At 48.4% G+C, this 19,881-nt stretch overlaps 1 protein-coding gene across 3 annotated transcripts in view; it reads right to left on the bottom strand.

Annotated features, from left to right (window-relative positions):
* The window catches only part of BDH1 (3-hydroxybutyrate dehydrogenase 1), a 35,823-nt gene that overhangs the window by 11,115 nt on the left and 4,827 nt on the right, over positions 1-19,881 (bottom strand). The window contains exons 1-4 of one of the 3 annotated variants that reach the window (XM_076002758.1): positions 18,447-18,595; positions 11,188-11,313; positions 9,151-9,220; positions 7,604-7,714 (exon numbers count right to left, since the gene is read on the bottom strand). In XM_076002758.1, the coding sequence (XP_075858873.1) occupies positions 7,604-7,714; positions 9,151-9,220; positions 11,188-11,270 (264 nt within the window). In that variant the 5' untranslated portion in view covers positions 11,271-11,313; positions 18,447-18,595. Of the gene's footprint in view, positions 1-7,603; positions 7,715-9,150; positions 9,221-11,187; positions 11,314-18,368; positions 18,596-19,881 lie in introns of those variants that run through there. The other 2 variants (XM_076002755.1, XM_076002757.1) reach the window with 2 other exon arrangements.

Raw genomic sequence — 19,881 nt, forward strand, 5'->3', positions numbered from 1 at the left:
CTGCGCGGAGGTGTTCAGGCAATGAGTGGTAGAGGGAGGGGATTGTCGGGGGGTCGGAGGGGTGGCTGGTGGCGGGCATTGGGAATGCGGTACAGAGATAGTCCTGGCATCAGATGCGAGGTCTGGCTGCTTTCCCCTAACAGCCCTTCCACCCCTAAACTGTCACCATCGCAGCTTGGTTTCCACCAAAAGGGAGCCTCCCCGGTGGCCCTTTGAAGAAGCAATGGGGCATGACCCACCCACAGAGTCTCTGCCCAGCCTGGGGCCAGGAATGCCAGTTACACCCAGAGTCACCTTTGCACAGAGCAGCCAGGCTGGAGGTTCGGTTAGTTTAGGGCTTGGCTCTGAAATCCCCGGGATATGCCAACCTTCCCAAACAGGACGGCAGGTATCAGATCTACAAAACCGACAGGCCTGGAACTTATACTGTTGTTCCCATGAAAGCGCCACCAAAAAAGAACCAACGCCATCTTCAAGTCCAGGATGGGAGGGTGCAGTGCCCACAGACACCTCTCTTTTCCACAGACAGGACACAGGCACTAGGAGAACACGTGTCTTGCTTTCATACAGTCTTCCCATGGGGCTCCTCAAATGCTCTTGGAGTGGAGCCCACATGGTCTGAAGCTCAGAGGTGTTTTTTATAGATTCTAGCTTAAATGTGCGAGAGCTGAGTGTCCTCCTTCTCAGGACGTTGTTAGCCCTGTTGCCATCGTTCAGCTCCTCTGAGGCCCCTACACAAGACGTCTCCTTGTGCCTCTAGCCAGCGTCACAACAATGCCCCTGCAGTTGCACCTCCAGGTCAGGGTGTCCACATGAACTCTTAATTTGGCAGTCTGGCAGCAAAGAGCCTCCTCTGAGAGGAAACTGGGGTTAATGTCACGGCCCATGGCTTCAGGGTTAGCATTCAGGCTCCCCAGGAGAGAAATCCCCATGTCCCACCTTCAGCTGACAGACTACCCCAGGAACCCTCATCCGCCTCTGAGCAGCCTCCGCTCCCTGCTCCTGACAGCCACGCCAACAGGGACAGAGACTGGAGCTTGCCCCCAGCTATTCACAGGAAACCTTCCAACCCCCTCAGCCTGCTGGCCGCGGACTGTGGTGGCCCATCCCTTCAGGGATCCACTGTCCTCAGTCCAAGACCACACTGCAGGCTGTGCCACCTCCCTGGTTCCAGGGTTTCTGTGCTCTGGTGTCTCTGTCCCTCTGCAGGTCTCTGGAGTCTCTGGCCACCTCTGTCCTGCTGCTCAGGGACGAGCTCATGGTCCTGATGTGTTGGTGCTTGTGCAACTGGTTTACTGATAAACCTACTTCTTTCTCTCACTATCCCTTTAAACCTCACTTGTAAGCTATTTTTTCCTCCCCTTGAGGGAATTTCAGGCAAGTCTTGTTGCTTTTCCATTCATTTTCAGATAATAGACAGCCTCTTTGTTTTGGCATAGAGTCCTGTTCAGTCTATTAACCAAATAACTCCAGCCTAGTCTGGTGTGAAAACCCAAACTCTCGAACTTGTATCCAATTTAAAACTTTAAAGGCCTCATTCTTGGGCCTTTAGACTTCTTGTGGTAAATACTAACGTAACATTCTGTGGCCTCAGACTCCAAGACACAAATAAACAATAAGCTCTCCAGGGAGTTCATCTGAAGCCCACTCTTTTTTACTGGAGACCAGAGAGAATATCACAGCACACTAATGACCCTTTCCACCCTCTCAGCTTCTTGCACTGTGATTTCTTATAACATCGAGGCAGGCGATGAGCCGCTCCTGGTTAAAAGGTTTTAGGTCTCTCAGCACACATTTTCAGGTGGTCTAGCACTCAGGGCAGGACACGAGGACACTCGGCACGTGTTCTATGTGAGCATCTTACCACACGTTAGAAACACCATGACAAGGGCAATCCTGGGGCAGCGTAATATTTACAGGGGGAGCAGGAGGAAGGGGCAGGCAAAAGAGGTGGGAAGAGCCAAGAGAGCATGAAGTCAAGAAAGAAAGAGTCACAAGCTAGAGCGGTTAATTTGGTCAAGAGCTGCAGGCCGGGCGCGGTGGCTCACGCCTGTAATCCTAGCACTCTGGGAGGCCGAGGCGGGCGGATTGCTCGAGGTCAGGAGTTCAAAACCAGCCTGAGCAAGAGCAAGACCCCGTCTCTACTATAAATAGAAAGAAATTAATTGGCCAACTAATATAGATACAAAAAATTAGCCGGGCATGGTGGCGCATGCCTGTAGTCTCAGCTACTCAGGAGGCTGAGGCAGGAGGATCGCTTGAGTCCAGGAGATTGAGGTTGCTGGGAGCTAGGCTGACGCCACGGCACTCACTCTAGCCTGGGCAACAAAGCGAGACTCTGTCTCAAAAAAAAAAAAAAAAGAGCTGCTGCTGGTTGAGTAGCCGTGTTCTGAGAAGTGGCCATGAACCTGGCAGAATAGGGCTGCAGGTGTCCCTGATAAAAGCCGGTCAGAGGCACTCAGGCCCTTCAGGTCTGGTCCTGCTTCCTGTCCCAGCTCCCCACTTCTTCCTCCACAGCGCTTCAGCTACCTCAAACTACTGGCAGGGCCTCAATAGGCCACCCCCTCCCATTTCACAGGGAACCACTGCTCGTCCTTCCAGAGGGTGACAAGATACCACCTCCCACTAAGCCTCCCAGTGCTGACACAAGATCTGCGCCTGGCCAGCCCTGGCAGCACACTACACCTGCATGTACCACCTCCCCTTCACTCTATGTGGCCACAGCGACTTCCTGCTCTTTCGGACACACCAGGCCACTCCCTCCTCTGGACCTTTGTGCTTGGCTGTCCCCTCTTCCCCTAGACATCTGCAGCACTTGCTCTCTCACCTCCCTTGGGCAGGGCAGCTCCAGCCTACCTTCTCTGGGAGGTCTTCTTCCCTCTGGAAAATTGAATGCTCCCTCCACCACATTCACACTTCATCTTCTTTTCCTGCTTGATTTTTCTCCAGAGCTTTTATCATCCCACAGAGATGCAATGTACCTATTTATCTTATTCCTTATCTGTCTTCGCCCTGCCTCCTTGATATGTAAGTGCCACAAGAGCAAGAACTTCTCACTGAATTGTTATATGCTGTGTCTCCAACAGAGTATACCGTTGGTGCATTGTAAGTGCTCTATAAATACTTGTTGACTAAACACAGTGGTAGGGGCAAAGCCTGATTGAGGTGGGTTGAAAAGAAAATGGGAGGTAAATATGTGAAAATCATATAAACAACCCTCTAGGGGTGCTTTTCTACAAAGGGGAGCAGAGAAATGGGGAGGTAGTGCACATAGGATGTGGTGGTATATGGGTTGGTGTGTGTGTACCAGAATGGTCCAGTAGAGAGTGAGGAGTTAATGATGTAGGAGGGTGGAGACATCCACTGGAGCTAAGTCCTTGATTGGCCCAAGGCAACGAGGGCTGAGGCTTAAGAGGAGGGATAGCTCTAAAGAGCAGGCAGAGTGTTTGGGTACAGACATAGCTAGAATCTGTCCTGTGGCTAACATCTCAGCACCCCCCTTTCAGCTCCCAAGGTGGCTCTGACTGCTTTCCGATTTGCATAAGTAACATGAGATATCAGGTAGAATTAATCAAGAGGTAGATCCAATACATATAGCCTGGCAATGATCTTGTCTGGTCCTTTCTTCAAAATACCAGTTACCGGCCGGGCGCGGTGGCTCACGCCTGTAATCCTAGCTCTCTGGGAGGCCGAGGCGGGCGGATTGCTCAAGGTCAGGAGTTCAAAACCAGCCTGAGCGAGACCCCGTCTCTACCATAAAAATAGAAAGAAATTAATTGGCCAACTAATATATATAATATAAAAATCAGCCGGGCATGGTGGCTCGTGCCTGTAGTCCCAGCTACTCAGGAGGCTGAGGCAGGAGGATCGCTTGAGCCCAGGAGTTTGAGGTTGCTGTGAGCGAGGCTGACGCCATGGCACTCACTCTAGCCTGGGCAAGAAAGCGAGACTCTGTCTCAAAAAAAAAAAAAAAAAAAAAAAAAAAATACCAGTTACCTAATCATAGAATTACTGCCATAGGAGTGGAAGATCTAAGATCACCAGTCCAATCCTATTATTGTAAGTAAGAGGAAACGGAGGCCCAGGGAAGGGAAGTGTTTGTCCAATTCCAGGGTTAGTGGCTGATCTGGGACTAGAACCCAAGCCCCTGACTCCCTCTTGAAGGCTCTTCTGCAGCACTGAGCAACCTCTGCCCTGCATTGTGGCTCCCTGTGTCTCTAGACAAATTAGGACAATGTCACAGACACTGAACATATGACAAAGGAATTTAAAATGTTTATGTGGCATCACAGTTCCTACCAGGACCTGCTGTGGCAAGTCCACATTATGCAGAGAACCCAGCTCCAAGCAGGTCACACCCATCCCCCCACCAACCCTCATGAGAAAGCAGGTTCTCTCATGTGCTGCCAGGAGGAGGAGACCGTGGAGAGGCTTTTAGGGAAGCAGTTTGGCAGATTTGAACAAAACCTAAAACCTGCGCTCCTTTCCAACTAGCACTTTCACATCCACAAGATTGTCCTAGGAATTGCCAGTGAAAGCAGGCAAAGATGTATGTGAGAGGCAACTCGCTGTGGCTTTGATTACGCAGGCTGAGTTTCCCTCATCCATAAACCTGAAATCCGAAACACTCAAAAATCTGAAACTTTTCGAGCGCCAACATGACACTCAAAGGAAAGATTCACTGGAGCATTTCAGATTTCAGATTTTTGGATCAGGGATGCTGAACTGGTTGGTACAATGCAAATATTCCAAATTCCGGAAAAATCTAAAATCCAAAACTCTTATGGTCCCGAGCATTTTGGATAAGGGATACTCAACTTGTAAAAATAACAAATTATGCATATACCTGCATTTACGTTACCTTGGGGCAAGAGATTGGGAAGACTTCACTCTTTGTCCATCATACACTTCTGTATTGTTTGAATTTATTATACTACATACTATTATTTTTACAATTCAAAAGAAGATTAAAAGGACAAACAAAACCTTCTCTGATTTGGAATGATGTTAAGAGCATGGCAATGAGAATTACTTTATGTTTCGTACTTGTTTTTATTATTGAAACTTTTATATTGAACAGATATCAAACTTCACAGACATATCAAATACAATATAAAAATTCCTTCCTTGGGTTCCTGCTGCCTTCAAAATAAGGAAAAATGTCTCACTCACGGGGCAGAGACAGCAAATTGTCCCAAACATCCATTCTTCCCTTCTTCTACAGCAGTGGAGCACCTGATGTTTCAGTCAGGTACATATTGTCTCAGAATACCCACTACATTTCCCAGCCTCCCTGGTGGCCGGGTAAGGCCAGATGACTAAGTTCTGGCCAATAGAATGAGAGCACAGGTAATATATGTGCAGTTTCTGGGGCATGCTCTTAAATAACAGGGGTGTGCACACATAAGAGAAATAAAAATTAAAACTACACTGAGATACATTTCTCACCTATCAGACTGACAAAAACCAAAAGCTTGAAGCAGACTCTATTGGTGAAAGTGTGTGGAAACAGGCACTCATACACTATTGATGGGGATGTAAAATTACACAACCCCCCTGTGGTGGGAAATTTGGGACTATCTTCAATAACAACATGTTTTATTTACCTTATGACCTAAGAGTAATTTCACCCTTAGGAAATTACCCTAAAGATAAACCTCCAACAATACAAAAATACATAGTCACATGGTTGGCATTATTTGTAATTACAAAATATTGAAAACAACCTAAAAGCAAAAGTTCATCTATGAAGACTAACAGAGTAAATTACGGTCTACCCACTCAGTAGAGTACCGTGAAGCTATTTAATAAAATGAAGAAGATCTTTGTGAAGTCATATGGACTCATTTCCAAGATATGTTGTTAATTTTTTTAAAAGTACAAAAGAGTGTATACAATGTGCAAACATTTGGGTAAAATGGGGGAAATGAAGAGAATAGAGAGGAAAAGATAGATGGGGCAGTAACACCACTTTGAGTGTACCTTTTATATAATTTTGACTTTATAGTCTTGTTAATAATAAGGCTTACATATTCAAAAATTAAATCACATCAACAAGAATGGGGGAAAACAAAACATAAACAAGTAAATAAATGGCCCAGTATGTCAAATAAATAGAATGACAAAGAAAACCAAGAATTAATCCAAGTAGATTTTTAAAACAGTATTTTGTAAACCCTCAGTCAATAGCCGAAAAAACCATTAAGCTCTACCGTGGTGACCATGGAGATGCATCGCTCAGACTGTCCTGCAGGAAAGCCTGCTGCCGGAGCAGTTGATAGCCACACCTTCCCGGCCATCGCACCTTCACTGCGGCATGGATGCCTCAGCCACCCAAGCCTGGGTTGCTCTCATTTATATTTATAACTTTATAATTTATTATTATATTTATATTTATTTTATATTTACAAATGTAAAATAAATGAGGTTCTAGTGACATCATATATATGAGACAGATATAAATACAGTGTGTGCATATGTGTGTGTGATTATATATACATCTTCCAGCTCTGTCCATGGAGAGGAACAGAGATCAGCCATGCCCCATGTCCCATGAGCAATGAGCACACCTAATGCCCAGACTTTGGTTTGCAAATTTCGTTAAAAGGAACCAGGTAAAGACACATGTCTACACACAGATATGTACAGCATTATTCATAATAACCAAAAATCCAAACACTTCAATCCAAATAGGTATCGACTAGTCAATAGATGTTTTAAAATCTAGTATATTTATACAATAGAATACCATTCAGCCATAAAAAGGAATGGACTACTGATACATTCTACAACATGGATCAATCTCAAAGACATGATGCTGAGTGAAAGAAGCCTGGTATGAAAGGCCATGCATTGTATGATTCCATGTAGATGAAATGTCCAGAAAACCTAAATCTAATAGCAATCAGTTGCTGCCTAAGGATAGAGCAGGGGTAGGGATTAACTGTAAATGGTCAAGAGGGAGATTGTGAGAGATGGAAATGTTCCAGAAATGGACTGTGGTGATGGTTGCACAACTCTCTAAATTGAGGGACTTTCCCCTGCTTATTCTCGTAGCCTCATGTGTCAGTGCTTCATTCCACTCGATGTGTCCCAAATGACCCTGAGCTTTCAGGCCTATGCTCAGGCTATGCCTTCTGTCTGGAAGATCACTCCTACTAGTCTCCACCTATGACAGCATTATTTATGCTCCATGGCCCAGAATCAATCTTCTTACGTACTCTCATTGAATGTTCTTGCACATCCCTGAAAATGTTCTTCACTCTAATTCTTCAGCTGTGTCTATGCATGGCTGTCCCCTCGCCACTGGACAGTGAGCTCCTGTGAGGCAGGGACCAGGTCTTATTCTTCTACAGCACCTAGCAAAGTGTCAGGCACATCATTAGCATTTGGCAGATGAGTGGGTGGATGGGTGGATGGGTGGATGGATGGATGGATGGACAAAGCTATTATATGAAGCACAAGTGAGACTAAAGCCAGTTGAAAAGATACAGGCTGTTTTAAGCAACAAATGAGCCAGATGTTAGGAAAGCAATTTTTTAAAAACCACAAAACAGTGACTATGTATAAAGGACAAAGGTGGAGAAGATGACCCATCTCTTACCTTCATTAAGCAGCCAGCAAACACAAGGAAGCCTTTTGAGTGCAGGTGCTTGGCCAAGGAGAACCCAAATCCAGAGTCGCAGCCTGTGACCAGGACAGCTTTGCTGCCAACCTGTTTTAGAAGGTCAGAACCCACATTAGGAACCCAAGGTCCTGTGGCAGAGTGACCAGGCTTCCCACCCTGGGCATTAAATTTGGTGCTTCCTGAGCCGCCCAGGCCTTGCTGTGTGGAGAAGAACTGTGGTATACTGCAAAAGCTTGGACTCATGATCAAGAGACCAGGTTTTTTCTTTTTCTTTTTTTTGAGACAGAGTTTCGCTTTGTTGCCCAGGCTAGGGTGAGTGCCGTGGCATCAGCCTGGCTCACAGCAACCTCAAACTCCTGGGCTCAAGCAATCCTGCTGCCTCAGCCTCCCGAGTAGCTGGGACTACAGGCATGTGCCACCATGCTCGGCTAATTTTTTGTATATATATTAGTTGACCAATTAATTTCTTTCTATTTATAGTAGAGATGGGGTCGCGCTCTTGCTCAGGCTGGTTTCGAACTCCTGACCTCGAGCAATCCGCCTGCCTCGGCCTCCCAGAGTGCTAGGATTACAGGCGTGAGCCACCGCTCCCGGCCAAGAGACCAGGTTTTAACTCAGACTCTATCAACAATTGACAATGCTGCCTGGGGAAATCACTTTTGCTTTCAGAATCTTAGCTTCCTCATCTATGATCACCATTGTTACCATTGTCTTCAGCATCTTTATCATCAGAGCTAGTGTTTATTAAATATCTATCATGTGCAAGGCACTTCGCATACGCTATTCTTATTTAATCCTCACAATAGCCCTATATAGTAAGTATGATTACTATACCATGTTACAAGTGGGAAACAGAGGTATTTTTTAATGCCCAATGTAGTTAGTGATGGAGCTGGAATTGAAATTAGGGCTGAGATCCCAGAGTCTAAACTTTTTTTTTTTTTTGAGACAGAGTCTCGCTTTGTTGCCCAGGCTAGAGTGAGTGCCGTGGCATCAGCCTACCTCACAGCAACCACAAACTCCTGGGCTCAAGCAATTCTCCTGCCTCAGCCTCCCGAGTAGCTGGGACTACAGGCACACGCCATCATGCCCGGCTAATTTTTTGTATATATATTAGTTGGCCAATTAATTTCTTTCTATTTATAGTAGAGACGGGGTCTCGCTCTTGCTCAGGCTGGTTTCGAACTCCTGACCTCGAGCAATCCGCCTGCCTCGGCCTCCCAGAGTGCTAGGATTACAGGTGTGAGCCACCGCACCCAGCCAAGATCCTAAACTCTTAGTCCCTAAGTTGCTGGGTATGGAATGAGAGTTCTGGATCCCTCCAGACCTCCACTGACACCTTCCTCATTACTGCTTCCCTCATGTAGAAGGAAGGGGCTCTGAGGGAGGGGTAAGGGAGAAAGTGACTGTGAATGTCCTGGAAGCACTGAAGTCCTACTCTGAAGATAGCTCAGGGCCAGGGGGCTCAGAGGGAAGGGCTCTGACCAACCGACTGGTTCCCAGGTAGCTGGGCTTCCACTCACCGGGTCCACCTCACCAGCATATGTCCGGCTCACTGGGATAAAGGAGGCAGAGCAAAACAACAGTGGGCGTCTGCAAGAGAAAAGGAAGCCATGAGCAGGGGGCTGCAGTCCTAGACCTTATTTCCAGGGCAGAACCAACTGGGAGAACCCTCAGCCACTACCCAGCCCAAAGTAGCACTGACCGTCTCCCCACACCAGGCTCTTGGACACAGCTTGCTAGTAGGGCTGAGCAGGAGGCCCTCTTTCTGCAGGGCTGCTTGAGCCCGCATTTGCAGTGGCTGTCTTTGCCACTGTACAGCAAGGGCTTTCCTGAGCATAATGCCAATCCAGAAGCTACTTTTGTTGGGAGGCCCTGTCAAAACTTGACTGTTCTGTGTCCCACTCCAATAAAGCTCCATCTTCTGCTTTCCAAGGTGACATAAATAGGTAATGTTTCAGACAAATGCAAGGACGTGCTATCCTTTAAGTGATAGAGCTTTGTTAAAGCCTTCTGCAAATTCAATGTCTTAACTCCCAGTAGGTTAAGCTTCCTATCCCCAAAGCTCTGTTCAATTAAACTTTTTATTTTGAAATAACTGTAGATTCACATGCAGTTAAGAAATTAAGAAATAATACAGAGAGATGCCAGGTCCCTTTTACCCAATTTCCCCTAATGGCAGCATCTTGCAAAACTATAGTACAATATGATATAATCAACCAAGATATTGACATTGATACAGCAAAAATACATAACATTTCCATCACCACAAGGATCCTTCTTGTTACCCTTTATACCTACACCTACTTTCTTCCCAGCCCATACCCTCTCTAATCATTAATCTATTCTCCATCTCTACAATTCTGTCATTTCAAGAATGTCATACAAATGGAATCATACAGTATAATGGGAACTGGCATTTTTCATGCAACCATAATTCTCTGGAGATTCATCCACATGTTGTGTATCAATAGTTTGTTACTTTTTATTGCTAAGTAGTGCTCCATGGCATGGGTGTAACACAGTTTAACTATTTACCCACTCAAGGACATCTGGGTTGTTTCCAGTTTGTAAATATTATGAATAAAGCTGCTATAAACATTACTCTATGGGTCTTTGTGCACATGTTTTTATTTCTCTTGGATAAATGCCCACGGGTGTAATTTCCGGGTCACATGGCAGTTGCATGTTTAATTTTTTACAAAACTGGTAAACTATTTACCAGAGTGGCTGTAGCATTCTCCATTCCCAGCAGCAATTACGAATGACCCAGTTTCTCTATATCCTTGCCCGCATTTGGTGGTGTCACTATTTTCTATTTTAGACATGCTGAAAACTATATCATGATATTTCATTGTGATTTTAATTTGCATTTCTACCGCTTGTTGAATCAGCGACAAAAACCAGTAACCCAGCTTTCTGCTCAGAGCAGCCATGAGTTGACTGGACAGGCTTAATCTAACAAGGTGGGGCTTAAGAGGGACAAATAGCAGTGCACAAGTACAGCTCAGGAAAAACATGCCCTCACAGCAGCATTGGTGAAAAAAATGTAGTCTGGTCGACCACAAAGCACAAGTACGATGTGGCTGCCAAAGGAAGCTATTAATATATGAGCCTAGGCTTGACATGGTCGAAACTAGGATAAGAGAGGCCCATCCGGGAGCCACTTGGCAAATTTGAATAACGTCTATAGATTTGTTAATAGTATTATGTCAATGGTCATTTCCTGATTTTGATCATTGCACTATGGTTGTGTAAGGTGTCAGCATCTGAGGAAGTTAAGTGAAGGAGATCCAGGAACCCTTTATACTATTTTTGCAGCTTTTGTACAAGTCTAAAGTGATTTTTAGAGGTTTTTAAAAAGCCATTAGGAAAGATATTCTTCTCTGCCCTGTGAGACCTGGGAAGGTCTGTCTTCCAAGGACACCTTTGGGTTTCCTTTGCTAGCAGACACAGGTACTGAGAGACAGCTCATCGCCGCCTGCTCCATCCATGTGTGAATGGCTCTGCTTGCTCAGAAAGTGTGACCCTCAAGGCCATCTCCACCCTTAGTTGCTTACCTTGCTCCATGTTCTCTGTCATACATACTGAGGGTTTTTCCTGGGAGCTGTGACAGGAGTCTGGAGAGGCGGGTGGCCAGCATCGTGGCAACAAGTGGTAGAATGGCCCACTTCCTCCTGGTGGTTCTGAAACACAAAATGCACCCTCAGCATTACCTTGTTGCCTTCAGGGAATTAGCCCATGCTTCTTTTAGGGTGTGAAAATCAAACGGGGCTGGTCCACCCAGATCCAGTCCTGGTGCCAGGCAGTCCCCTCCTGTACCTCTCTCTCAAGCTGCAGCCCCATGAGATGGGAAAAGTCAGGAGCCAGGGTGTCTGGAAACCTGGGTTCTGGCTCTAGCTGTGCCATCTATGCACTGGGCAACCCTGGACGAGTCATCACCCACCTGTAACATGGTGAGGTTGGCCCAGAGCAGTGATCCCCAAACCAGGCATCCACTAGAAAACTCAGGGATCTAATCCCTTGGGGACTCTGACTCAGTGAGCCTGAGCCCTGTGCCTTGTCCGTGTTCCTCATACCTACAAACCATCCACCTGTGGGGACCCAGGGCACCAGCCTTCACTGCTGATGTGCCCCCATGCCTCTGCAGGCAGCTTGCCCAGCCCCATGCCACATACCATGAAACCCAGCTCTCCACCTCGCTCCCCCTGCCCCGACAAACACGGGGGCTCTGGCTGAGACTGAATTCATTAATAACTCATTACAGCATGGAGCTGGAGCTACAAAATGAGAGATTCGATCAAAATTAAAACACACAATCTCCCCCTTCCACCCCCATTCAAGGTTAAATCACCCTTACTGTAATATGTCCATGTATCACTTGGTGTTGTCACCTTAATGCTACTTAGCGCCATGACTAGCAATGCATTGTTAACTGTCAGTTAACTCCGTAGTGAGCTGCCCTCCTGTTCTGGTAAACAGTGACTCCTCCAGGCCTGATGGAAGGAAGGGGAGGCTGGGAGGAAGTTGAGTGAGGCCGGGAGAGCCTGAGGGAGCTGTTGTTCTTCCTGGTAGATGGGTTTGGGCCTCTCCCTGCCTGGCTGGGTATAGTTGGTCACATTGTTCTCTCCAGGCATGAGGTACCGCCTGGGAGGCAGCTCCCCCTGTTTGTTTGCTGCCACCCCAAACCTGACTGTTACCAGCCTCCTGGGCCAATAGGTCAGAAGCAAGTTCCTTCGCTGGCCAGTGTGCACTGCAGGAGGCAGGTGAGTGTTTAATCTGTTTAATCGCCAGGAAAGGAAAGCAAGCAGGGGGCCTTCCCTTGTGTTATCTTTGTGCTTCTGCCCCTACACACCTCACTCTGTTCTGCAACCAGTGTTGAGATCTTTGTAACACGAGTCAGTTTATGCCACTGGCCTGCTTAAATCCTCTCCTCCAGGCCTGCTGGGGCTGTCCTCTACCTCCCTTTCTAACCTTACCAGGCCACCTTCCCCTTTGCTCACAGCACTTTGGCCAAGGCTGACCTTCTGACAACTCCTTGCTAGGCCGAGCTATCTCCTGCTTCAGAGCCCGGGCCCTCGCTCTGCCCTCAGCCTGGATGCCGAGTCCTCTGACACTTCAGGCCCCAGAGTGGCTGTTTCTGACACCCTTACTGAAATAGTGCCCATACAATACACAGAGGTTGCTGTCTATGAGATCACTCCCGTAGCACGTATCTTAATCCAAAATTAGCTTGTTTATTTCCATTACCTTCCCCCACTAGATCATAAGCCCAGTGATGCCAGGAGCCTCAGCTATCTTGATCATCAAGAAATTCTCAATGCCTAGGGCAAGGCTGACACAAGGAGGCACTCAAAAGTGGAAAGTCAGCCTGTAGCCAAAAGAGAAGTTCCCACAGCAAGTACCTTGCAGGCAGCAGCAGAAGGGAGCCCAGACTGGCCCTTTCTAAAAGGCACAGGCTTGTGTTGGCTCAGATTCTTTAACTGGGTGCACCCTGGCCCCCCTAATACTGACCAGCTGGCTGAGAACACACATCTCTAGCTCCTCCTGCCAGGATGGGAGTCTGAGGTCACCACCACTGGGTGACTTCAAATCCAGTTGTCTATAATTAAAGTCCTTTCCATCCCTTCAGCTCAATGCCTGTGGCAGAAAATGCTTTAATATAATCTCCCAAAAGAAGGCTGCTTTCAATTTTGTTTTCTGTAAAGTCAGCAAGATCTAAAATTACTAGAGTCAAAATAAAGTACATAAAAACTCAGTCACTTGAACAATGCACTATTTACAATGTAGTCTCTTATGTGCAGAATGGTAGAAATTTAGACTTCTTCATCTTCTTTTTGAAGTTTCTGAAACACGTGGCTATTTTCACTCCAAGCATGATGCTATAGGCCAGGGGTCCTCAAACTACGGCCTGTGGGCCACATGCAGGTGATTTTGCCTGTTTGTTTTTTTACTTCAAATAAGATATGTGCAGTGTGCATAAGAATTTGTTCATAGTTTTTAGTAAACTACAGTCTGGCCCTCCAAAGGTCTGAGGGACAGTGAACTGGCCCCCTGTTTAAAAAGTTTGAGGACCCCTGCCATAGGCACTGGGACTCCCAGGGACTCTTCAGGGCTTGTTTACCTTTGCCTTGTGCTGAGCTGTATTCTCTGTAAACATCAAGTTCTCAAACTTGAAACGCCACTCATTTGCCTTTTGGTTTAGGAACAGAAACATTTGTGTGAGGCAGGTGATGCAAGGAGAAAGCAGAGGATCCATGGGGGTGGGGGACAGTCTCTTTAGCCTTGAAATGCAGGTACTTAGCTGTCCCAGAATGACTGGATTCAGGGGTTTGATACCCAGGAATTGAACTCCTAAGATACTGTCACAAAATAAATCAATCTGTAATCTCATATAGCAATCTGCAATCTCAGAGAAATTTTTCTAATGCTAGGAACACTTGGGTCTGCTCTCAAGGGCAACCCCTGCCCACTGTCAATGCATAACTCACACAGAACCCATGGAAAGCACTCCCCCTCAAAGAAAAAAAGTGTGGGCATCCTTATCCTGGTGCTGGGCTCGCCATGTTGCATTCTGCATGACTATCTTGCAGAGGACACAGCTGGCTGCTTTCCTGTGGGTGGCAGCAGGATCTCCTATAAAAGAGGCAGACATTCCTAGTCTTGACATTCTCAGAAGAGGCAGGGCATCCACAGGAAACAGGAGCACAGGAGGCAGGCCTTAGGCAGGAAAGAGGATTCCTGTGTTTCTGGACATGAAACCTAGATGGCACTACAAAGTGGGAGGGGAAGATCCTGTTCCACTGAGAAGGCCAAGCTGGTTTTAGGCAGGAACCCCACACTGAAGAGCTTAAGGCCAGTAATCTCCTGTATTGGATCCCAAAGTCTGACAACTGGCAGCCTAACTCCAACATGCACTACTTAGCTGATTAGTCTGGCCAGCACAGTGGTTTAATAGGCAATGTAACTAGGCAGCTAAGCTATGCTGGCACTCAATACAGACAGTTTGCACCTACTATCTTAAAACTACCCACATCACCTTTGTTAATTGCCTGAGTTTTGAGATCCCTACCCAGGCAGATATATATTATCCTTTGGCCACTTCCCCTCTGATCATTTAGTATAGTCGTGCTTGAAAGTTCCAGCCCAGCTCAGCTATGTATGATAACTGCACAGTTAAGGGGACCATCCTTGAGATCACCCAAAAGGGAAACCTGACAAGTTTTAAAGTGCTCATTCAGAAAGACATCTATCATTCCTTTGAGAGGTAATGATTCTGGAACAAAAGAATTATATAGGAACATAAAGTGATACGGTAGACAATGTTCTTACCACCATGTTATCGTAAGTGCAGGTGAAACTTGTATAACTTGTTTCACAGAGAACTTCATTAGAGACCAAGGATTTGACTGCATAGTCCAATTCAGCAAAGGCACACCTAATGCAGACACCTTGATTAGTCTGAGAAACATTCTAGTCACCAGATCAGACTTGGGTGATGGCCAGTTCTTCTCAGATAACACATCACAAGCACTCTCTGCAGTGGTCACTTCTTGGAGGTCTGTCCTGCTCACCTGACCCCTCTCCTCTCGGCCTTGCTCGTCCCACACGGATTTGGCCTCTGCAGCTGTAGCTGGACTGAGAGACTGTGCCCTTGGCCATGGAGGACTGGGCCAGGGAGAGACACCAGACTCAAGAGGAACCCATCATTCTGTCCCCTGGCACTGTGAAAGAATGCCAACCAGCCTCTGTGGGGCAGGGACATGTGCTCTGGCTGCTGGGGAGGGCAGCTACACTACATTGGGCCCTAGAGCCAGAGAGAGGGAGAAAGCCAATCCAATCTGCAGAGAGAAAGAGAGAGGAGATAAGAAACACATGCAGAAAGCAAAAGAGATGGAGATAGAGAAGGAGGGAAAAGCAACAGCAGCAGCTGCCCTCCTGTCTTCCAGCTCTGTGAGGCATGCTGTGTCTTTATTCTCTGTGTTACTGAAGCGAGGTTAAAGTTTCTGTTACCTGGTGCCAAAACAGTATCGACTAAAACACACTGAAGGTAGGTCAGATTTTGGTCACAGTGGCTTTCTTGCTATCCTGGGAACAGACCAGCTCCTGCTTCAGGGCCTTTGCCCTTACTAGTAACTCTACCTGGAGCACTCTTCCCCTAATATCCACCAGGCTCACGTCAGTCCTCTACTCACATGTTTACTCAGTAAGACATCCCCTGGCCACCCATCAATTCCACCTCCACCCTGACATTTCTATCTCCCTTCTCTGCTTCCTTTTTTTTTTCCTCCCTCCTTGGCATTTACCACATCATACCATTTTACATATTGTACTTATTTATCTTATTTGTTATCTTTCAGTCCCATTAAAATGCAAGCTCTCTGAGAAGAGGATTTTTTGTTTTGTTCACTGTTGTATCTCCAACACATAGTACAGTACTCTGCCCACAATAGGCGCATAATATTTCAATAAGGAGTTTTAAGCAGAGGAGTACCATGAGCAAACTTACATTTTAATAAGATAACTTTCACTGGGTTAATAACAGATTGAGGATGGACAAGAACAGAAGCAGGGAGACCAGTTAGAAGCCATGGATGTAATCCAGGGCCGCAGTGTATAGCTATGCAGGTTGTACACTGCACAACTCCAGTGAAATGTGAAAAGGTGCTCTTTAGAAATGTGTAAAAAGGTTGCTAGCCCTAGTAGAAACTATGAGGTTTCTAATCAGACTTGTTCAGAGTCTGGCTTTATTTTGAAGGTAGAACTGACCACCATTTACCAACAGGCTGAATGCGGGAAGTGAAAGAAGAAAGAATCAAAGACAGTTCCAAGATTTTTAGGCTAGAAGTAAAAAAAAAAAAAAAAAGACATTAGCACAAGTGATAAATTAAGGAGCCTTTCTATTCACAAGTGTTTATGACATTTCAAATCAGAGTATACCTAGTCCTCGCCTGGCCCCTGCAAATCACATCTCCAACTATATTTTTCTCGAGTACTCTTATTAACCCATTGGCTGCACCATCCCTCAAGAAGCCCTGTACTTTCCAACCTGTGCTCCAGCCCTGTACTCCCATGCTAGACCAAATCTGTCTTCATGTGCCCAAACCCTAGCTGGTTCAAATAACACCTACTCTAAGCTGCCTTCCCTAACCACCAAAATAAAAAATCAATCTTTTGCCCAATCCACTTCCTTCTGTGCCTCTGTAATATCACTTTCCTACTCGGGATAGTAATAGAGGGATTTTTGTTTATAACCAGTCACAAGCCCCCAACCACCAATCCCCACCTGCACCGTGAACACCCCACAGACAGGATCCTTATGTTGAATCACTGTCTTCTGGCTCTTCAAAATATCTACTCGCCAGGAAGTGGCGACTCTGTAAAGGTGTGTTGAGTGAATATGAAAGCTATGCAAATTTCAAAGGTCAGCTTTTTGTCTGCCAGGTGTATATATGCTTTGTACAGGGCCGGGCTCCAACGGATCTATTAAAAGGAAAGGCATTTGCTCCTCACAGCAGATCTTGGCGGCAGTAGGCCTGCAGGCAGCCTTCTGTGATGGAATATATGCCCTCTGCAACCCCTCAAAGTAAGAACGGCGGGGTGAATCTGCATCAGCTGACTGTGGGCAGTTGGCTGACTGGCTGGAAAAAGCCGCAGAATTTAACGCCAAGCTCAGCGCCAATCCCCTCCCCCAACTGGGCGCAGTCCTGCAGTGGCCGAGCGCAGGATGCACACTCAGGACCCCCCACCCCCGGCCCCATCAGGATGCCTAGACCCACGCGATCTCAGCCACCCTCCAGCACGCAGGCGAACCGCGCGGACACCCCAGCGCGCAGGCGCCGTGGGCAGCGCAGCCAATCCCGGCGCCGCGGTCCCTAGCTGTCCGCCGGCGGGCGGGGAGCCAGAGGGGCCAGGCCAGGGCCGCGCTCCTCATTGGGTGCGGCGGCGCCGCCCAGACTAAGCCCCCTAGTACCAGCGCCACCGAGCCGCAGTGACTCAGGCCTCGGCCCTACCCGGCCGACCCCAGCCCGCAGCCACTCCGGCGGCACCCTCCTCTTCCTCCTGGCCCTGCCCTGCGACCCGCCGCGCCCTCCAGTAACCGCCGGCTCGGGTCTTGCTCAGGCGTGCGACTGGCGGCCTGACCGCGGTCGGGAATCCTTCCCGAGGGCTCAGCGGGCGCGGAGGGAGCATCCCCCAGATCCCGAGAAGGAGGACGCGGGAGGACGCCTCGGGGAGGACGCGGGGGGAGGGGAGGGCGCGATCGGAAGCGGGGAGAAGCGGTGGGGAAGGGAGCAGCACCTAGAGCCCGGGGCTGGAAGGCAGGGCTACGGGCTTGGGTCCTGGCCTTTAATTTTTTAACTACGATGTGACCTTGGCCGGTTCCTTCCCATCTTGGGGCCTGGGTCCCCTTCCGTAAAATGCGCCGGAAATCACCTGGGAGCCGCGGGGCTGCGTGCCAGCCCCGGGCCTCCTCCCGCCGGGCACATTATTCCGAATAATAAAGGCCAGACCGTGCCGCTGGAGACGCGGGCGGAGGAACCGGGAGGGCAGCGGGTGGAGATCGGCCCGGCTTCCTACCTTTATCCTGCCGCGGCCACAGGGCTCGGCCTACAGGGTGCGATGCCCCTTCCCCACCCTACCCCGGCTACTGGGCGAAGGGGCCGCGCCCGGCCAAACCCTCCGAGCACAGGGCGCTGGGCCGCCCCGCCCGAGCTGCAGAGATGCGGACCCTCCCTCTTACCCAAAACCGAGTGCGCAGGGGGCTCCGGGCCTGGGCGGGTGGGGGCGCTGCCGCGGCTTCCTTCTCGCAGCCCCTTACCGGCTCTCTGGCTCTCTCCCGCCTCTGCCACCTGGAGGCGCCTGCCCGCTTCGGGTGCGCGCGTTCGGGCCGCGCCGGGCGGGGCGCGCCGGTGGGCGTCGCGGGGGCGGGGAGTGCTCCTGCGCCGTCGCCTGCGCCCCAGGCCCCCGAGCGGCCGGGCCTCCTCCCGCGGAGGTGCTCCGTCTCGCCGGGCACCCAGCCAGGGATTAACCCACTCCTGCCCGTCCTCTCTGCTCCAAGCCGGGCGCAGATCCCCTCCACCACCACCTCCCTCCCGCACGGCGAGGAGGGGAGGCGGAGGGCGCGGAAGGGTGTCAACCCCGGGGGCTGCGGGCGGAGAGGAGAAGGTGCCACTCTGGGGAGGGAGGAAAACCCTGGTGAGGACGAGGCTCCTTCCAGGTCTTGTGTGCGTTTACTGTCTTTAGAACTCATCAGGGTTAGTGGGTTGGTTGGTTTTTAATTTTCTTTTGATCAGATAGAATTTATTTAAAGATTTGCCCCTAAGGATCTTCAAAAATAATTTAAGAATAGCAGAGCTACCCAGAGTTTCAGCAATACACAGATCAGGCTCCCCTGCCAACCCCTGTACCCCCCAACACACGTCAGTTTCCAGGATGAGAAACAGGCTAAGGAGAGAAGATACCTGGGCGAATTAATGGCAGAGCTATGTTTAGGTAAATTGCAGAAAAGGACTGAATAGAAAGGAACCAGGCAGATGAAAACGGGGTGGAATTGCTGGCCTGGCTGGCTGTAAAGAAAACTGTTAGCTCCCTTCCATGAGCTTCCTGAGGGCTGAGGCTGTGTCTTCCTTCTTTATCCCCAGCTCCTGGCACAGAGAGCCTTGAAAACTGGGAGAATGAGGAAGGGAGGATGCACTTGGTTTTCTGTACCCATTTCACAGACAGACTCTAGCCATATATTTGCTTCAGGGATGGGTGTTTCAGAATAGTTGTTCAGTATATTGCACCACAGCGATGACAATAATCGCTACAGGTTACACGGTCACCTCCTGTGGCCTCACATCTTCCCAGCCCAGGTCTGCTGTGGCAGCCAGCTGCACACAGGTGTAACCTGAGAGCACCTTGCCTCAGCTGTACCTGGTAGCTCCCTAGCTCTCTGTCACTACAGCCTAGGACCCTGTAGAATCCACTGCCCATTTTGACACATGACTAAACCTGCCAGTGCAAAGGAACTAACACCTCATGAGAAAACCTTTGATCAGACAGGAGTGTAGGGGACTGACATATATTTTCCTAGTTTAAGAATTAAAGTTAGTGAGTAATGTACGTGTTCTGTCCAGAGTGTTTGAAAGTAATCTGTTCCAGACAAGGTCCTTGTGATAAACAAGGATGTTGCCTAGAGGCATAACAAAGGACCTGAGCTGCGAGTAGCAAGAGCAGCCCCGCCACACGGCATTGGGAGTCTGGAGGCCACA

The sequence above is a fragment of the Microcebus murinus genome, chromosome 1, assembly GCF_040939455.1.
Source record: "Microcebus murinus isolate Inina chromosome 1, M.murinus_Inina_mat1.0, whole genome shotgun sequence".
NCBI lineage: Eukaryota > Metazoa > Chordata > Mammalia > Primates > Cheirogaleidae > Microcebus > Microcebus murinus.